Here is a 20,102-nt window from a genome sequence, read left to right as displayed (position 1 = left end):
GAATCGAGACCTAGAGTAATATTTAGCATTATTACTTGAAAAATGACCAAAATTAAAATGATTAAATGTGTTGAATATTGATGTTCTGCCAAGCGACAAATCTGCACATTGCATAGATTAAATTTGCTGTATTCTATGCCAGTATGGCAATCCTTTTAATACTGCTAGCTCCAAAAAGCAATTCAGTGTAATTCAGCACTCATTGAGGTGGACTGCTTTATGGTAATAGTACATTTACAGGATATAATAAAGCACTTTGATTTGTTGGTCATTTAGCATTTCTCCTTTTTATGTGTAATGTGTATTTATGTATGTCACAGTGTAAGATGAAAGTGCCGCAGTACTTTAAAGCTTGTAATGTTCAGTTGTTGTTGAAACTGAGGGGACAATTATTGTGTTTTACTGAAAGATGCTTTTAGTAATTAGTATAGCCTCACTGATATTAGTGCACCGACTGAAGACACAATTAATAGCAGTGTTGGTGCATTAGGCTGCATTAGTTTTAATAATGAATTTTCTAGTTCAAATCTTTGATCATATACGTGAAAATAATCAGGAGAGCAGTGAAAACCAAGTTAATCGTTAGCTGTGCCTGGAGGGATTATGAAAGCATACTGGAGGATGTTCTCATAATCCACCTAATTCTATAAATGCTGTGAGATTCAATAACAGAGATGACTCTGAGGTTGCACTTGCAGAAAGGTGCGACCTGAGAGGGTGTTGCAGTTTGTTAGGAAGGCCACCATCACGGTCACCCGAGCCAACGTGGCAGTCAGGCCTGCAGGGCAGAAAACTAGTATATATGCTTGAATATCAGTGAGCAGAGGTCAGCCCTTTATTTTTCTTACCTGTGACCTCTTAGAAGACTCATGCTTTACCAAGGAGTTTCCTGGGGATGACTGTGAATACAAGACCCTGGCTCGAATCAATTAAATCACTGAATAAATGTCCATAGGGAGGCTGAATGGAAACCTTCAGGGATTCAAAGATGCGTAAGATTCTCTGACATAAATCATATGTAACACGGCCAGGCGAAAAAAAGGGCATAATAGTGTTCAAATAATTTATTTATTTTAACAAAATACAGAAATATAGGAGCAGCCTTCATAAACAATAATTAAACCAAAAGCTGTTGTAAATGTTCTCTATCTGAGCCTGAACATTCACCTGAATGCTCCTCACCTTTGCCACACGAGAGTAGTGAGCAGAAAAAGAGGAAAGCCAAATGAATGTGGAAACGCACACATAAATAAAACAGGAAATTGGGGGCTAAAAAGTGCAAATAATCACTGGATGTGAATGTGTCCATTGAAGCACTCTTTTGGGTGCTACCCCGATGCTCCCACTAATGGTCTGTTTTACTGAAGTAGGACCAGGAATGCTAACCTTCTCAAAGCTTCACAACTCAGGGCAAGCATGGCTGCGCTCCCATTTGTGTATGTGTGCGCACCTATGTGTGCCTCGCTGTTATTATCCTTTCTCTAGAAGGAAGGGAAAAAAAGAAAAGGGGGAACTCATTCTAGCATACGCTCCCATCCTGTAATGAACAGAGTCTACATATTTATGTTTTTACCAGTGAACACTCGAAACACAAGAGGGGTTAAAGTAAAGAGTGGGGAGGTCTTTGGACCGTTTTCAATATTTCCCCCCTCTGCGCCCAATAGGGCAAGTGAGGGTTTGGTTCTTTATAATAATCAGGTGACCAGAGGAAAATAGTTGTGGCCTTAACAAGCCCAAATTAAAAAAGAACATCATTTTCATTATGCAGTCAAACACAATTACAAGCAAATGTTTTCTCTGTGGAGCTGCCCCTGCTTTCAGGGTCTTTGTCCCTCACTCCTTAGTGTGTGCAGAGAAAGGCCCCGGTGGTCAATGGGCAGCTGAGTGGTGTGTTCAGTGGAGGCCCACATCCTTAGCCGCCAGCACAGAATACGTTTTGTTAGAGGAGCAACCATACATTCTCAGCAGATTTGTTGAATTAGAGAGCGCAGCAGGAGATGGGGAAGTGGGGGGTAAGTGATGGGGAGGACTTGTTGCTAGGTGACTGACATACAACTGCAGCATGCCAGTTTCCAGAGCCTGGCACTCCTTGTCTGTTTTTGTTTTGTTTTTCTTCCTTACCTCGTCTCCCCTCCACCCCCTCCACCCCCCACACCGCCTCCCAAACCCTCTACCCCACTCCACCCTCCCATCAATTCACTTGTCTAGCTCTCCTCATTGCTGAAGTGCAGATAATAAAACGGAGAGAAAATACACAAAACAGGGTGAATGGCAGAGGATTTTACAATACCCTTCTACTACCTACTAAGAACCTAGTCATCAGCTTCTCAACTGTGTCGATACTTTAAAAAAAAACCCTTACTGCGGTTGAGTGTTGTAGCAAAAGGAAAATGCTTTTATGGGGGAAAGTAAAGGTGGATCCTCTCTTTCTAATGTGCCAGTTAGTATAGAATCTGACATAAAGCATTAGCCTCATGGAGACACTTTGCGCTATCAGCAAAAAAAAAAAAAAAGTCTTTTCCTGTGGCTGGTAAGTGACACACAAGGACAGGCAGGATTTCTCTGAGCCCCCACCTCCCTGTAGGCATCCCTGCTTGGGAGATTTGCCATTTGAAATGCTGATATTTCTCCCAAGCACACTCTTAAGATATTTGCTGTGTATGTATGCATGAAGCTATCACCTTCTCCCTTATACAGATCTATATTCTCTTCTCAAACCCATATTACAGTTTTTTTATTGCTTTTTTCCCCTGTTTGACAGATCCATTGAATTTTCCTGAGCAAACACTTCCCTCAGCTTCACCTCTCATTCCATAAGTGTCTTGCCTTTCTCCTGAATGCCTGACTTAGCAGTCTGACTACTTACTTTGTCAACTCCATCACTGCTCGTCGAGCATCTCAGTCCCATCCAGCCACATCTGCAGACAGAAGTTATGAGCACGGTGGAAAAGACTGAAATGTAGAATACATGTCTTTATCTATACTGTCGTGAGCAATTTAAGCTTATCCAAAAGATTAGTTAAGACAATTAGCACGTGTACATTTAGGTACGCATTACTGGAACGATGCTTATGCTTTTTTAAATCGTCATTTATAGGTTTATGTTGGCAGCACTTCTGTGTTCAAGTGTATGAATACATGAAAAGAAGTGACTGCGGCTGCTGGTGCTGCCAGTTCTGGAGAGGCCTTACCCGCACACGTCGTCTCTCTGCTTTTTTGAAAATGTGTTACATCTTTCAACATCACATATTCATTCCAGGCCCGCGTAGGGTGTAGAGATTCAGGGTCATCGGGATTTTTGATTTCCCCCTCGGTGTTGCATTTATTTGAAGCTCTGTCTGAAGGTCAAAACCAAATACACCCAAACGAAGAAGCCATTGTTGATCTGTTTCTCCACCTTGTGCCTCCATATTCCTTTTCACCAAGAAAGCAGCTATCTTTCTTTGTGCTGCCGGGGGCTTATGAGACTATCAGAGCACACCTGTGCCCTGAGGAAAATTCCCTTGCTCTCTCTAAAGCTGTATTATTCAGCACAAGGCCATGACAGTCAGTGTTTCTAAAAGCATTTGGAACATTGTAAATGGTGATGCTAAAAACTCTCAGGAACCCACCAAGGTATCAAAAAAAAGCAAGAAAAAAAAAGCAAAGATACTGTATACAATAGCATCGCTTTATATGTTGGAGGCTGACTAATTGCCAGGAACGAGATATAGGCTTTACATTGGATGGTAAAATACCTCTATAGCTTACATTATCAAAATAACTGAGTGAAAGCAGTGAAAAGTAATTTTTGCCATGTGATCAAATACTTTAGTAAATTTGGTGATTATATTTTTTTAAATTAGCCTGCTGAATGAACTGGATGACTCAGTGAAATGCTCGTTTGGAATGTTTTATTATAAAATGAACAGATCAAAAATTGCAACATTAAGTAACCATCGCAACTATTTGCTCAATTATGTCTTATCAGTGTGGGTTTTATTTTGTTAAATGTGGGCATGTAATAAGGCCAGCATTAAATGTATTAATAATACAATAAATATTACTGTAAAAAATAATTACATAAATATTCAATCAATTATACTTTAATTGTACTTTTTAAATAACAACACAAAATGTGTGATTTAACATAATTTTCCCTCGTTGACTAAATAACTATGACAGTTTTCACTGTAAATTCATATTTCTGGAATTTAACAGGTTGCACTTAGTGTTCAAGTTTAAATGAATGGCTGCAATCCTCTTTTTAAATTTAGGGTCTGTTTGTGTGTCTACCTGTGTATGATCACATGTGCTGGCAATGAAAGAGCAAAGGTTATCGATCCGTGCAGCTCAGCTCAGCTCGGGTCTTGTATTGACATGTGTTTTGGCTGATGGGATTAGCGGGCCCAGCATTGCTTTTGGTCAGGCTACAAACAACTTCAGAGATAAGATGGCATTAACGCTGTCTCGACTTTTACTGGCTCAGCCTCTGTCAGAGCTGATGTGCTGCAGCGTGCCAAACCATTTGGATGCTGACGAGACCTCAAATAAACTCGTGGCACATTCTTTGACAGTTACGTAACAAATGCATTGAGTTTAAAAAAGAGCATTTGTATCCCTCCTCTAATGAATCCAATCTTTATCCGACTTAAAATGTGGAATTCTTTTCTTGAACAGACACCAGTGATATGAATTAGCACTGCTATATCACTGTCACTAGAGCTCACCGTGCGCAGGCTAACAGCCAGACTTTTTATTGATCATCGTCCTCTTCTTTCTGATCTTATCACTTTGCTTGTTAGAAAACCCACCGCTGAATTTTATGTTTTACAGTTCGCTCATTTACATTGACCCGAATCCCCTGCATGCCTGTTAAGTATATGATTTAATCTTCCCTGGCAGGAGCACCCAGAGCACCCCTCTGCTTGGCCTCCTAACATGCATTTTTAATCATTATATTAAGATGTCACATAACAGTCTGAGCTCATCAGCAATGCTGCTGGCCATAGCAAATATGGATTCAGCTGTTTAGGGTAGTATTAGACACAGGCTGCTGCCTATTAAAGAGTAATCACTGAATGGGGATGCGTAAAATGTGCTTTTTCTGATATGAGAAGCATAATAAGAGCGACGGCTCACCTGCAAATAAAAAGTAATCTTAGTCTCTTTTTTAAAGACTATTGGAGGCTGTTATATTTACTGTGGAGCGGACAAGAGCGGGAACCAGTGAGGAAATTATTTGACTCATTTTCTCAAGGTCTCTGAAGTCTCCACAGGGCCTTGTCCTTGTAGCACAAGACTGCTGATGCCATGCAGTGCACTGAGAGGGCTGTACATGGATAAATATTTGAGTATTTGTGAGTGGCGAAAGCGAGATGACTCTCAGCCTGTCAGTTATGTTTGGAGGCCTGGCATCAAGCAAACAGGGACCTGCTCAGTGACACCCGGTAACCCAGGCAATGACATCAACACATACACATATACTTTCTTTTTGCACCCCAGTGCTCCCCCTCACCCACCTCACTGCATCTCTCACTCGCTAACACACACACACACACATGCAGCCCTGTCAGCTAACTTCTGTCAGAGACATCACCCTCTAGGTAGTGCGGTGAGCTTTGTGCACACAGTGATCAGGCAGCTCGCCAGCTCTGCCTTCTCCTGCCTCTACCTAGATGATCCCCTTCATCCTAATGAGCTCTGTCAGAATGGCATTTGACATAAGCCATCAATAAAGCACAGCTGACAGATATTAAGAGTCTGGAAATCCAGGATATCCCTGGTCACTGCCTCTTGTACTGCAGACAACTCCTGGACTCTTTAGAAGGCAGATTATTGCATCCACGCTTTGATCCAGTGCAGGCTTAATGGACATTCCAACTTTAAAATATGCACTTTCATTCAAATCTCTAAGCAGTATGTATCATTTTTATAATAAACCAGCCTGTTTGATAATTGCTGCTATTATTTTATATTTCATTTACATGGTGAATTGATTAGAAAATAATAACCTTAGCCAATGAGAACATCTCACTTTCTAAGAGACCGTGAGTGCAATTGTGCCACATTATATGCTGAATCTCTTTTTTCTGAAGCAAGCTTCACAGATTGCTGCTCTTCTACGATTGGCACTGATAAATACTGTGTCAAAGAAACAATTGTGTTTTATAGAAACTAATCAAATTAAAGATGTCTTTTTGATCATCGTAGTAACGAGTGTACCCTTTACTACAAAGCAATTGTAACCTCAGGGTGAAGCCACTGCATGGAGCTCAGTATGATTCATTCTCCTGAGTTTTCTCTCAGTGCCTGGATGTGTGTAGGTAGTCATTATGAGAAGGCAAACAAATAAATGTATGAAGGCAATCCGGCACGCCATGTTTGTACAAGAATGAAGCGGATATTTTTAATAAAAGCACATTTTCTACTCGCATACAACACATTAAGTCGCACGCATCCTAAAGAGATATGTGTAAAGGTCACTTCTGAAAAAGCTGTGATAGTGCAGACAAAAGAGCAAAGTATATTGACAGTGTGTGTGTGTGTGTGTGTGTGTGTGTGTGTGTGTGTGTGTGTGTGTGTGTGTGTGTGTGTGTGTGTGTGTGTGTATTTTGACTTGGAGGAGCAGAAGCTCTTAGACAATGTGAAGTGGAGGTGAGGCCCAGGCGGCATGGCTGCGGCGTTGTGACCTCTGCCCTGACTCACGCATCATGTAGCTCCCTAGCGCCAGAGGTCCTCCTGAGTGTGATGAGTTTTGACTCCTGTCACCTCTGGGTGTCGTCAAGATCCTATGACATGGACAGAGTTTTTTTATTTATTTTACTTTTCTTATTTTTTTTGAGAGGGTGACCACCATCCCCACCAACCAAAGAAAGGAGCGAGAGGACCCTTGGGGACCCTTATCAGACAACAGGAGCCAAGGAGGAGGTTTGTTGGACGCCTTTAGAGACAAAAATAATTAGAAAACTATTTTTAGAAGCTTGTTTTTTATAGAAATGTCCCTCATATAATGCTCAGAATAATGGTTTTACAGTCTCAGTTAGAATATAGCGTCCTCATAATAGTATTAAATAATAGGCTAATTTGTGATCATTGAGATGTAAAAACAGAGTGCTCTTTTTTTCCCTGTTCCAAGCCTGGAGTATTGTAAAGTTTGTTATTGAATAAAATAGATAAAGGGAGAAAGAGTGTGTGGGTGGCTGCAGAGGAAGGTCTAAAGACCAAGCTTTCAGCCAACCCACCTGTCTTGACGGTTTGTCTGTAGCTACATCAATGCAGTACATTCAGTGAAAAGGCTTTTTTATTTGATAATATCTTCTCATACAGTACTCAGGTTTGACGACTGGACCCTTGCGATGCCCCTTGGACCTTAGAAAACACTACAATTTGGCCAGTTTACTTTCATTCACTGTTAGACTTGATGGCTGCAGTTCAGTGTGTCAGAAAACAAGGGAGTGATTGAAAGCATACCACTGGATGCCAGTTTAATGCATGCTATGTATATGGAAAGTCACTTACTGCTGTGTTCAGTTTCATGCATGTTGTTCTTAAGCGCGTGTACACGCAGGCTTTACTGCTCATAATTACCAGGTTGGCATTTTAGCTGCTGCCTCAAACACACAATCATTTAGTTATGCGAGTGCTATAGGCGACGCATGCATTTGTTCATTTGCAATTTCTGCCCTCTATTACTCTCCCTCTTACACAAACACTCACAAACGCGGGTTATATAAAGCGGTGCGGTGTGCACTGTGCGCTCTCCCTAGTTTCATTTAGCCCTTTATCTAGTCAGAAATTGACTGCATTCAAGAGTGGAATGGATGTAACAATTGCATGCACTCTATAGCATGCTCCGCAAATGTGTTTTTGAGAAAAAAAGGGGGGGTGGAGGGTAGGTTTCAAGGTATTTCTGATGGCTTTCTGCCAAAGATTAGATGTTCGCTCTCACTGTACCTCACTGCATTGTTTGTTTGCGACAAAAAAATCGTGTTTCCCCTACATTCGTGACAGGAGGAAGGGGAAAACGTTTCGATTTTCCGACGCACTGTGGGAATGAAATATTAAGGTTCTGGAAAAACCTTGTAAATGGGATCTCAATTTTATGCTGCAGGACAATAGGGGGATTTAATAAAGTTACATCTATAGGCCGCAGACAGTTGGTACAACCTTTTGTAATCCTACAGAGATTTACACAACAGAAAATCGATTGGACCAAGGTGTTTGTTTGGCCTCTGTGTGACATGATGAACTGTTTTGTTGGTAAAATGACTCTTCACGTAGCATTGAAACACTCACACAAATACTCCTTGCTGCTGTCATGTCTACGCTCTGACTTTATGGCATTGTGGAATATTTATTCTATAGCGTGTGCTAGAGTAAGCTAGCATTAGTGGGTATAAGGTCAAATGTCATGTGCATTGGTTATAATAAGAGTATTATGGCTGAGCTCTGTAGTAGATGCCCTGTGGAACAAAAGCATGGGAGAGCTATATGTGTGTCAGGACAGACGAGGCCGTGTGTCTGTGTGTGTGTGTGTACACAGCCTCCAACACTGGCTGCTGCTGCAGCATTGTGGCTCTCCTCTGTTCATTTCAGCTGGGCTGTGTGACTGAAAGGCAGTGGATTACATACACTCAGGGCCAATGGGTCAGTGGATAAGAAGTCTTCTCTGTTACCACAAATCCAGAGATTAAACACAGCGTCAAGAGCTACTGCCGCCCCGGGGGCAAACGGGTTTGAAAACACAACTCTGAGAGCTTTGGCTTAACCCTCCTGTCATTGTAGACAGGCATTGCACGGCAAACATATGAGTGAAGTGATGTCTCTTTAAGTCCCAATACATTCAGGTATATTGGTTGTGTTGGTGACATGATGTCTTAATTGGAAAGTTAATCCTGTGCTGGGACAGCTGACTCTAAGTTAAAACAGTCTGTCACGAGCAGAGAGAAACACTGCAGCCTGTGAACCTACACACTAATGTTTGCATCCTTCATCTTTGCCAAGCAGAAGCGGCTTCCCGCCCGGGCAATTAGCTGTGTACATTATCATTGTGTGGCAGTGCTTTCCCTCAATGCCTTCTGGTTTCTCAATTGATGCTGTTTTAGTGATTTAAAATGTGCCGTTTCCATGCGAGACTAATCAGAGCATATTTAAAGTAAAGGTGATATTATGCATTTCAGATGCAGACCGGCATTTGTTTGTTTAGCAGGCACGAACATTTTTGGTGTACCTGTGCACATGTTTGCTTACATCTCAGCAGGCTTGTGGACATGATGAGCAGATGGAAAGAGAAAGGTACTGTCTGTATGGGATAGTGGCAGGATGGCTCTTGGTGACAGGCTTTTGTAGTGTCTTGTCTGCTCCAGTGATCCCAGGGAATCTGGGTCATTTCCAGCCTGTTCGCATCTAACTATTCCCCACTCCTTCCCTCCCTCTGCCCAGGGCAAGCTACGACCCAGCTACATGCAAGTGATGACACAAAGTAAATGTACTCATCTCTGATCGTAAACACCTCATTCATCGCTCCACCTTGCAGTGCTCTTTATGCTCTTGTTTGTCATGGAGCTGCCACCCACCTCGAGTAACATGCATATATCAAGCTGTTTCTCTTTGCCAGTGATATTCTCAAACTCTTTAATGTAGTGAATCTCTTGAAATTACGGCCATAGCAGCTTTATAATGAGCCACTGTGGATAAAGTGCTACAAAGCCTCCATTATTCTTCATTACAGTAGGTTACTGTTGTATTTTTTAGTGTGTGCAGAATGATAAAGGTTTCCAATCGGTTACTGTGGTTTTATTTTATTTCATAAAAATGTGCGGGTTGAAAAGATAACAGTCAACCCTGTTAAAAGTCTCAGTGGACAAGTTTTATTTGCAACTTTCCGAATTAAATTTGTAGTCATTCAATTTAGGTCACAGCTGAATTTTATTACTAGGTGCTACTCTAATTTGCTTGACTCATCCTATACCTCACCACATTGTTTTCAGTCTTCTCGAACCAAGTCTCTCATTTGAGGATTTGAGTAAGAAGATGTGGAGAAGGTACAAAATAACAAGTTTTCACACTCATTTCAGTTTATAGGCCACAAAAAGCTCAATTTGATCTCAGGTGGCCCTGACATGTAAAACCATTGCATAATAACTGTTTTTGGAAAAAGCATCTTAAAAGCCCCCACCCCCTTTTCTTTTAGTGAAAAGAAGTAGGCTCACACTGCACTGTGAAAATGTTCACCTTTAATGAAGCATCCTTTCACAGACAGATGATGAACAGCTGAAAAAAAAAAACAGAAAAGTCAGTGCAGTTTGAACAATATGTCCACATTTAGTCTGTCTGCTGTCACTGCAAGTGCCGTTTACAGAAAAAAGCTACAACACTCTTATATGTAAAATATTTTGCAAATAATATCTCACTTAAACGTTTAAACAGCACATTCACATATAGAAATGCTTAAACCGATTCACACAATATGCAATAATGGTGGTATCGCCACAGCAAGAATATCAGTGCATGTTATTATAGAACAATTAATTTTTAGTAACTGCAATTATCACTCTTTACAAAACTATCCAATAGGTCAGACTGAATCGTTTGGCGGTTATAACCCGCGGGCTATCCCTTCAGTCTGAAAGCGTGTATCTACAGCTGCCTTTGCTTGCACCGCATTAACAAGAGGGATTTGCCAACTCTAATATATAGAAAGCTGAAATAGCCTGAAGTTTGTGCGTTCGTGTGTGTGTGTAACTGAGGACTGAAGAGAGGCTTTGGGATTGGTGAAACAAACAGACAAAAGAAAGAAAACAGATGCGTTTGAATGACGTCCACTGTGTCCCTACGCTGCATGTGCGGAGATATTGGTGTCAGGAGGCCTATCCTTCTGACATGGTGTCATAGGCCTTTACGCATTGCTGTACACTTTGGGCGTCAAACGCTCAGCAGTCGATATTTAGGATTGCATTGCCAACCTGTGGCGGTGTTGGATAAGGTATAATCACAGGTTCACGAAGTAGCAGAAACAACTGGCTAAATAAAAGGAAATGTTACATTTGTGAGCCTTTACGCGAGATAAATATGCACAAACGCCTGTTTATTAGCGCAATAAGCCTGCTCATATAGTGAATGTCACTATGAAAAAAACCCAACTTTTTCTTAAAAAAATTATATAAATCTTTAAAAACATGCCTATAAGGTAGACGTGTTGTTTACACAGGATGAGGTACAATAGTTATTTCCAGTTCTCCATTTAAGAGATCTAAATCAGGTTTATTTTTTATTGATGCACGCTTCCTGGAGAAAGCATTGCAGTCCTTGTAAATTTAGGGTGAGTCGGGAAGCCTGCAGGAATGAAATATTTACAGGCAGCTAAATATTTCAAGCCAGCACCTTGTCAGTCGCCCTCACAATTTATTTCCACTGCTTCTTCCGATTGCGGTCTTATTCTTTATTTACTGCCATTGGTGTTGTAGTATGGGTGAATGAGTGGCGACCCCGGTCAAATACAAGTTAAATAGTCCCAGTCTGTACATTGCTCAAATTGCGTGCGCAATTTTTGAAAGATAACGTGGTGCATATTTTTGACAAATTAACTGATTGTGCTCATTATTATTATTATTTGATATAAAATGAAACAGCCAAAGACTGAACAGCTTCTTGTACAGAAGGCATTTCATAACCCCACATCAAGAGTCTATAATTCATGCAAAAACATCCCGAAGGGGATTTGGATCGAGCGTGTGGTGCGTGCGCGCACGTGCACGACAGAGAGAGGGAGAGAAAGAGAGAGGGAGGGGGTGGGGGGTATCTGTGAAAACGATATCAGGCTTTTCCGTCAGAATGAACTTTACTACTGTATCCAGCCATGAAATAATCTGACCTGACACTTCAAACCATCTGCGCTATCTATCCGCCCTCTTATTTACTAAATCAGCCTGTGCACAAAACGGAATGTGTCTGATACTAAAACCGAGTCGCCTGGCGGGGCCATGATAATCCTATATACACAAATATTTCTCTCCCTGCTTTGTTTTACAGCTATCACGAGCTGGACGGACGCAAACGCGTGCGCGCTGATGGAGGCTACTGTAAATTAAAAAAGAGAGAGGAAAAAATAACAACAAAACCAACAACAGCAACACAAAACTGAATAAAGGTACCTAAAGGCTGTCATCACACTTACGACTGTTAAACAACAGCAAACATTTAGCCATTTGGAAGAAAAGAAAGAAAAGAAAAAAGGAGCATTTGTTCACGGGTTATATAAAAGAGCGCGCTTCACCGGCGACACCTGATAATATTTTATTATGATTATTGTTAATAAAGATTTTGCAGCTGTTCAAGGTTGGCTGCAGATTTGAGGTCCTGTTGAAATGCTTTAATAAATACCGACAATCACACTTTATTTATATTTGTGCACTTGCACTGTGGCATAATTTTATATTAGACGTGCGAAAGGACAAAAATATATATTTTAAAAGGCAAAACAAGCATTTAAAATACGGTATAGTGGCGCTTACAGTAGCGCTTTATAAGATTCTTACAGGCGTACGATGGGCCGACTTATGACGGAGGGTACATCACAGAAAGCATGGCAGCCTAGCAGGCCATGCTAAACACAACTACAAATGTGATGTGTCGAATTTAGCTTCCACGCCGTCTAATATTATCTGTTGTTATTTATTTATTTGTTTATTTATTTATTACCTCAGGGCAGGGCAGGACGGGGCAGCCTATAGTCATCGGGGATGTGTCATTTCGCTGCGTAAAGCCTGTTTCATAAAGGGAGACTGAGCGTGTCTGTCTGCTCGGGCACTTCACTATATAGGACTCTTCCTTTAACGACGCCCGCCGCGCACAAAGGCGGAGGAGAGCACGGAGAGGCAGCTAAACGTTTGAAGACGCCAAGCAGAAAAGGTCAAAATGTTTATATTATTTTTGAAAAGGGTGGTGCTGAGTGCTCCTTTCCGCCTGATTGGCTGAACTTGACAGTGATTGACGTGCATCCATGGCAACCGGGCAGCCAATCTGCCAAGTCCAATAGGAAATCATCGGAGGGGGCTTGACTGTCTTTTTCTCTCCCCCCTCCTTAAAAATACATCTCAGCTCGGGCTTTAATTCTTTCGTACATTCAATCCCAGCATACCTTGAAAAATAGACTACACCGCCGCAGTGGCTTTAATTTTTCCCCTTGCACCTTCAGCCCTTTGCCTGCCAAGTTTGCCAAGCCCAGAGGATGCGGTAGCCGGCCCCCACGCAGCATTGTCCCTCCTCTGTGGCGTTTTTGGCGTGTGCGTTTTTTCACGGCTGGTCAGACGATTGGTTCGATAACTTTGGGATTGCCTTGTTTTCTGGGTTGTCTTGGATTGCCTCGGCGCACGGGAAGAAGAAGCAGAGGACTCGGCGCGGAGGAGAGAGAGAGAGAGAGAGAGAGAGGAGAAAGGAGGGGGAGAGGGAAACACGGGAGAAGCCTCCATGTTTCAGTTGCCCATCTTGAATTTCAGCCCCCAGCAGGTCGCCGGGGTCTGCGAGACTCTGGAGGAGAGCGGGGATGTCGAGCGCCTGGGCCGCTTCCTCTGGTCGCTGCCCGTCGCGCCAGCGGCCTGCGAGGTCCTCAACAAGAACGAGTCAGTGCTCAGGGCCCGGGCTGTCGTCGCGTTCCACACTGGCAATTTCCGTGAACTCTACCATATCCTGGAGAACCACAAGTTCACCAAAGAGTCGCATACGAAGCTGCAGGCGCTGTGGCTCGAAGCGCACTACCAGGAGGCTGAGAAGCTGCGGGGCCGCCCGCTGGGACCGGTGGACAAATACAGGGTGCGGAAGAAGTTTCCCCTGCCCAGAACCATCTGGGATGGAGAGCAGAAAACCCACTGCTTCAAGGAGAGAACCCGGCACTTGTTAAGAGAGTGGTATTTGCAGGATCCCTATCCGAATCCCAGCAAAAAGAGGGAGCTTGCACAGGCTACTGGACTTACACCCACACAAGTAGGAAACTGGTTCAAAAATCGCAGACAAAGAGACAGAGCGGCGGCCGCGAAGAACAGGTGAGCTCCGTGCATAACCGTCACCGCCACAATCCTAATTTACGCGAACGCGTCAGAAACGAAACATACCCACACTCCATTACTGCCCATCAAGTGATTTGCCCTACTTTCAGTTTAGTATACGTGCCTCTTTGGAGGCAATCAGCTCTGACATCAAATCATATTAAAGTCAAAAGTATACCGTAATCCCGATTTTCTTCTTCTTCTTTTGTAATAAACGCCGCTTTCAGTGTCTGTGTTGAATCGCAGAAAATGGCCAACCAGCACAACCAAAAAATGGCAACGGGTTTCTCCGTTTTCTCCTGTCAGCAATGAATTATTTGGACTCTGAATAAACATTTGTATTATTTAAGTGTAATATTCCGACTGAAATTAAGTCGACCCTGCAACTACATTAATGGTATTATTAACAGTGACTCCAGTATTCTCCTGGTACTATTATTAGCAGTAATAATAACACAAACAACATAAATCTAATTGCTTTTACATGCAGTTTAACTGATGTCACGTTGTGCTTTCAAAGAACTATTTTCACCGGCTCTATCTGCCTGTTAGATGGTCGGTCGACTTACATAAGGTTATGTTTCATAAAGCCTTGTGTAAGCTAGACATTTACTACTGAGAATGACATTTGAAATTGTCCCATATCCAACAGTTATCCAAATAATATATTTGCTGTCTCCCTGTGGTACGTGGTAAAAATGTATCAATTATAAATTCACTAAGAAAAAAGTCAGATTTCACAGATTCCATTTAATATTTTTGTTTTGTTTTGTTTAAGCAAAAGTAGACATTTTTCTTCTTCTGTATGTTTGTTTAGGATTTTTTATTTTTTTTAATCTAATAAAAAAATCCATTTTGTAAATAATCGATGTAGACAATATATTATATATGTTCTGTATATATTATATACTTATAGACAATAATTTTGATGATCCTCGAAACAGACGGGCTTTTATTGTCATGTCTCTCCTTCCTCTGCTCAGGCTCCAGCAGCAGGTCCTGTCCGGCGGCTCGGTTCGCTCCCTGGCGGACGAGGATGGCACCGTGGACCGCCTGGGGAACTCCTCCAGTCCCGAGGCCAGTCTGTCCAGCAAAGCAGCCGCCTCGGCCATCTCTATCACCTCCAGCGACAGTGAATGTGACATCTGACGGGCAGATCGAGGGTGTTAATGAATTAAAAGGGGATACGAGTGAAAGACAATCCAATAAACAAGTCATAGTGCCTGCGTTGAGATAAAAAAATAAAAGAACATACACACACATACACATACATACACACACAAACTAATATTTGACGGCTGCCAAAACATAAAGGGATCTGTGATCTGCTGCGGACTGCCCGTCCTTATCCTTTTAGGCCTATACTTTTGTTTGCGTTTTACCCACGTGCGGATAACTGAACTTAACACTTGGACGAAACACATTTCACGGACTAATAAGCCAACGCTTCGAGATGAAACGTTAAAAAAAGAAGAAGAAAAAATAAGTAAAAGGAAAAAAAGGAAAAAGGGATGAAGACATCACACGCGCCTAACCTGCTGTTCTCTGTGGGTATTTCATGTTGAAAAGAACTGTGATATTTTTACTTTAAAGTTTTATAAATAATGTTTATTTGCCTATTTAAAACGATCTGCTCTGTCTCTTCGAATTTCATATTCATTTGCTTGGTGTTTTTAATACTTACCTTCTACACAGGTAAACCCGTTGAGCATGCGCGCTTTAGTGAACATGTGTTTCAGTAAAAAGAAAAAAACCCCGTAAAGATAACTTAATAAAAATAATTGTTGATTCAAGAGAGTTTAAAGTTCAGTCTTATTTCTTGGATTGTCGTGTGGATAGAGTAAGAGGAGAAAAAACAAAGTGTTAATAAAGCTGTAAAAATATGAACATTCATATGCTGTTATATAATAATCTTGGATTTTTTCGCTAAGACAAACGTTCTAGTGATATTCGTTTTGATACCTCGATGCTCGACTCCTTAACACGTTTCAGAGTGAGGCCTAATTGGCCGACATGCTTTGCGTCCTGTAATGCAGGGTGACAGCGAGAGGTCACGGAAAGGCCGGCTCACTAACCCGGATGATCTGCGGGAGAGACCATGGAGATCAAAACACAGCACAGATTGTGGACCTCGGCTTTACGCTGCACAGACGGCGCAGGAACAGGCTTCTTAAATCGTGCAAGTGTCCATTTTCCCAAGACATCGAGAATCAGACCGTACATGAGGCAAAGCAGTCTAGTAATTAACATAAACAGACAGCGACGATGAATTTAACACGGTGATACACACGTGCATCATGTTATCTTGACATATATGTGTTTGGACAACAGCTATATAGTTTGTAAGTTAGATGTGTGTGTGTGTGTGTGCGCGCGCGCAACTGAATCCTAATTTCATGTTCGGCAACCCTTCAGCTACAAAAAAACTTTTTAACTATTTTATTTTATTTTATTTTATCTGCATAGCCTCTGCTGCCTTTGTGTTGCCCTGCAAACAGAAGCGGGATGTGAGCACAGTGAGAAAATCCAGACTAAACCACAATGTCAGCCTTTCCAGCTGATGGGGCAACCACCTGGTTTCCTCCTATTTGCCATTAATTAGGCTACTGTAACTTATGAAGCACACAAAAGCCTTTCAGCTTGAACAAAACAGAAGCCAAACGTGTATGGTGAATTGGAGAGAGCGAACAAGTGAAGGGTACTAAATGGGGGTTCAGGGTGCTTCTTTTGATTTATTTTTTTGCTCCTTTTTCAATCTAGGAGGACAAAATAGCTAAATATTTCCGTTTCTATTAAGAATAAGGACAAGGGGGGACTACATGAAAAAAGTCTTTCTCGCAGTCAATAAGGTTGTCAAACTGGTCAGCGGTAATCAGTGCTAATGATGGGTCTGGGGTTCCAGCGCAGACAAAAGGGGTCCTGCCGCTGTTTTGTGAGGAGAAGCGACCGCGGGTCGCTATCCAAAGAAAAGACTCCGCGAGGAGGGTCTGGGGCGCAGAATCACAACTTCTCCTGTGTGTGCGTGCGTGCTTGCGTGCGTGCGTGCGTGCGTGTGTGTGTGTGTGTGTCCTCGCTCTCTACGGGGTGAACTCATGGCTTGGCCTATTAATAGGATGTAATCACTATTTTATTGTCTTTATTTGTGACTAGCCCGCACATAGACGCAGTGCGGTGATTATTCTGCGATGAAGTTCTGAATTAAGCAATTTAACGAAGTTTTTTTTTTTTGCTAAATGAAGCAAAGTGACGTTTAACTTAGAAAACTTGTATTTGTCAGAGAAGAATATTTACCGATGCTTCAGCTTTAAAATATTTTTTAACAAGTTAAGGATAAGTGGCGCGGAGACTCTTTGAGCTGTGGGTGTGATATGTGATGAAGGGCAGGCAGCAGCCTTGGTTATGTGTGTTTACTGTGATTGAATCTATCAGCGTCCTTCCGTGCAGACACTCTGGAGTGCAGCATTGTTTATCTATAAGCAGGACTACATATCAAAGCTGTGTGTGATTGAATTGGATCCCCATTATAGCTTACTTATTATAATTGTATGTATATACGTAAATGCGTCCTGGACGTTTCCTTTGGTTGATACCGTAAATTGAATTTCATTCGTGTTTTCCTTCAGGCATAAAACGCAAGATGCTCAACAGTCTCCTCTCACGGTGTACCAAACTGTGATGGATGAGGCAGGAACGCTTAACACCTGGGTAAAAGAACAAAAAACAAAAACGCACAAAAATGTGCGTTCCAGGTGCAGAAAATGTTTGTTTTGAGTTTTTCACCTTAAATTTGTGAAAGATCCAAATTTTGTCTCCTTCACTGTCCGAAAACCCATCATATTACGTTTTATTATGCATGCCCACATTTCCCCCCACTCAGATCTATACGAAATGCAAATTAATGTTTCCATCAGGTGATAAAATAAATATCATACCCACGAGAGCATCTGCACGGAGGGTCTTTTACCTGGAGTATCCCCTGAAGCTGGTGTTTGATTAAAGCCCGTTTAGCGTCTTGATAACACAATAAAGCTAACGCGACGATTTGTCACCTAGCGTAAAATGTTACGCTTTGGGAGTGAGAACGGGTTGGCAGAGGTGATATTCCTGGTAGAGCTCTGTAGGCTTAGACAGAAAAAGAAACATCCTGATAGTTTGCTGGAGTACATCTGGACACCTGCTGCATCCAAGCAATACCCACAGGCTGTCTGTGAATGTAAGGCATTGATTGGATCCTCGGAGTTTAGCACATTGTTCCACTGATGCATTAAAATATGTGCCATAAATTTGGAATATGCTGATTTTTACACTGTGAGGAGCTCTGGAGTTTCCAGCAATGGAAATAAAAGTAGACCACTTAAATCCTGCACAATTTTGAGGTAATCTTCCTTCTTCTCTGCTTCTTTTTGGCGGTGAATGTACTTTTTATTCCGCTGCATTTGGCATCATCGTAGATTCTGATTATTATGCCATGAGGGAACTCGGCTAATAGGTACACCTGTACAATCTAATACAATACAGTTTGCATGATGCGAAATGACTGTTCTGCTCCTTGGTTTCATTTGCACCGCAGGCTTCGCCAAAGATGTATTAATTAACGTGTAGTTTTGTGTGACGTATACAGATCCTTTACTTAAGTAAAAGTACAGATAACAAACAACGAAATACTCCAGTACTTAAGAAAAAGTATTACCAGCAAAGTACCAGCTATTTAAAGCTTGAGAATGAAAAGTATGCAGTGTGCGGAAATATTTGCGTTTCGTTTTGCATTTTACTGCTGTGGGTGTATCATTTGATCATTTTGCAACAAAAAGTCAGCTTTCATCTGCTCAGAAAATTATTTCTGTTGTTTTTATTAGACTCTATTTTCCACTTGATCCAAAATTGGTTAAAGCATTTCACCCTTCCGTTAACCACAATCTTTTTTTTCCAGAATCACCAAATTTGGAGATAGGCGGTTTGCCTATCTCCAGTATCTTGACACACACACACACACACACACACACACACACACACACACACACACACACACACACACACACACACACACACACACACACACACACACACACACACAAATAGTAATTGTAACCCAGTGATATTACCAGTGTATATATCTGTGTAAAAGGGGTCACTATGCACGAAGCGTGCTGCAGGGTATTAATTAACTATTTCTAAATATTAATAATAATAATAATAATTTTGATTCACCGGTATTGGACTTGTGGCATAAACTGAATATTTTCCTTGTCAGCACATCTCCTGAATTGGTCGAGGTCACTCAGCAGGGGAAATGTGCCCTTTTCAGCGGGGCTTTTGTCCTCCGCCCTCTTCGTTTTTCTATCAAAAACCGCACCCCAGCAACTTAAAAAAATACAAAACAAAACCCCCCAAAACAAACAAACAAAAAATTCATCTTGCTTGTTGTTTACAAGGTTTCACTGCGCGATCTTTAAAAAAAATCGCCATCAAAAATAGTTTATTTGGTTGAGGAAAGCGGGCGTTTTTTTCTGTCGGCTCATTGTGCAAAAGGCCATGAATTTGTATCCAAATAATTCATTTAAAGCCGTTCCTTTCCCCAAGTTCTTTCCAACCTTGGGAATGTAACTACTTCCACTTATTTGTGTTTGCTTGTTAAGGTGTTTTTCTTCCCATCTGAGAGGTTTTCTTTTCAAACAATGGCAAACAATGTGTTTGCGCGCTGTGGAGATGTTTCACTCTGTGGGGGCTTCACAGCACAATCGTCTTCAAAGGGTACTGAAAATGGAAAAGTGCGTGCCAGTGACGCCCCCTGGCGGTGGTGTTTTACTACAGCAAAAAGGTGTCGCTGGTGGGGATGAAAATACTCAATCCAGTTAAGTTTTTGTGTTTTTTCCTTTCACAAAGGTGGTTAAACTTACAGGGTTTATTCCCCCCCTTTTATTTCATCTCCTTACATAAAACGTAATAAATAAATAAATTCCCAAATATTGAAAATCATGCGGATTCACTACTTTAAAGCATATTCCAATTGCTTCAAGTAGTCCTGAATGAAAACAGGATCTGAAAACACAAATGGAAGTGCATACATGCTTTATATGC

The 20,102-nt window shown here is 41.6% G+C and overlaps 2 protein-coding genes across 5 annotated transcripts in view; both read left to right on the top strand.

Moving 5' to 3' along the window:
• The window catches only part of ppm1aa (protein phosphatase, Mg2+/Mn2+ dependent, 1Aa), a 74,584-nt gene that overhangs the window by 31,648 nt on the left and 22,834 nt on the right, over positions 1–20,102 (top strand). The window contains exons 6-7 of one of the 4 annotated variants that reach the window (XR_014916659.1): positions 6,605–6,714; positions 6,825–6,846. The exons of 1 other annotated variant lie outside the window; for it this stretch is intronic. Coding sequence is in view for 2 of the 3 variants with exons in the window: in XM_085440915.1 (XP_085297041.1) it covers positions 6,825–6,909; positions 12,013–12,071 (144 nt within the window). In the remaining variant the exon portion in view is untranslated. Of the gene's footprint in view, positions 1–6,604; positions 6,715–6,824; positions 6,910–12,012; positions 12,129–20,102 lie in introns of those variants that run through there. 2 more of the 4 variants (XM_085440915.1, XM_085440916.1) reach the window with 2 other exon arrangements.
• Positions 12,613–15,821, top strand: LOC146686542 (homeobox protein SIX6). The gene is made up of 2 exons (XM_085440924.1): positions 12,613–14,021; positions 15,008–15,821. The coding sequence occupies exons 1-2, from the start codon at positions 13,450–13,452 to the stop codon at positions 15,171–15,173; spliced, it is 738 nt and encodes a 245-aa protein (XP_085297050.1). The 5' UTR covers positions 12,613–13,449; the 3' UTR covers positions 15,174–15,821.

This window comes from Copadichromis virginalis, linkage group LG19 (assembly GCF_057382275.1).
Source record: "Copadichromis virginalis isolate Kocher_CV1m ecotype Utaka linkage group LG19, C_Virginalis_male_GT1.1, whole genome shotgun sequence".
NCBI classification, from domain to species: domain Eukaryota; kingdom Metazoa; phylum Chordata; class Actinopteri; order Cichliformes; family Cichlidae; genus Copadichromis; species Copadichromis virginalis.
This window is presented reverse-complemented; position numbering and strand designations above follow the sequence as displayed.

Coding starts and splice junctions, on each gene's coding strand:
- LOC146686542 (XM_085440924.1), top strand. CDS start 13,450: ATGTTTCAGTTGCCCATCTTGAATTTCAGCCCCCAGCAGGTCGCCGGG. Junction 14,022..15,007: donor GCGGCGGCCGCGAAGAACAG/GTGAGCTCCGTG, acceptor TCCTCTGCTCAG/GCTCCAGCAGCAGGTCCTGT.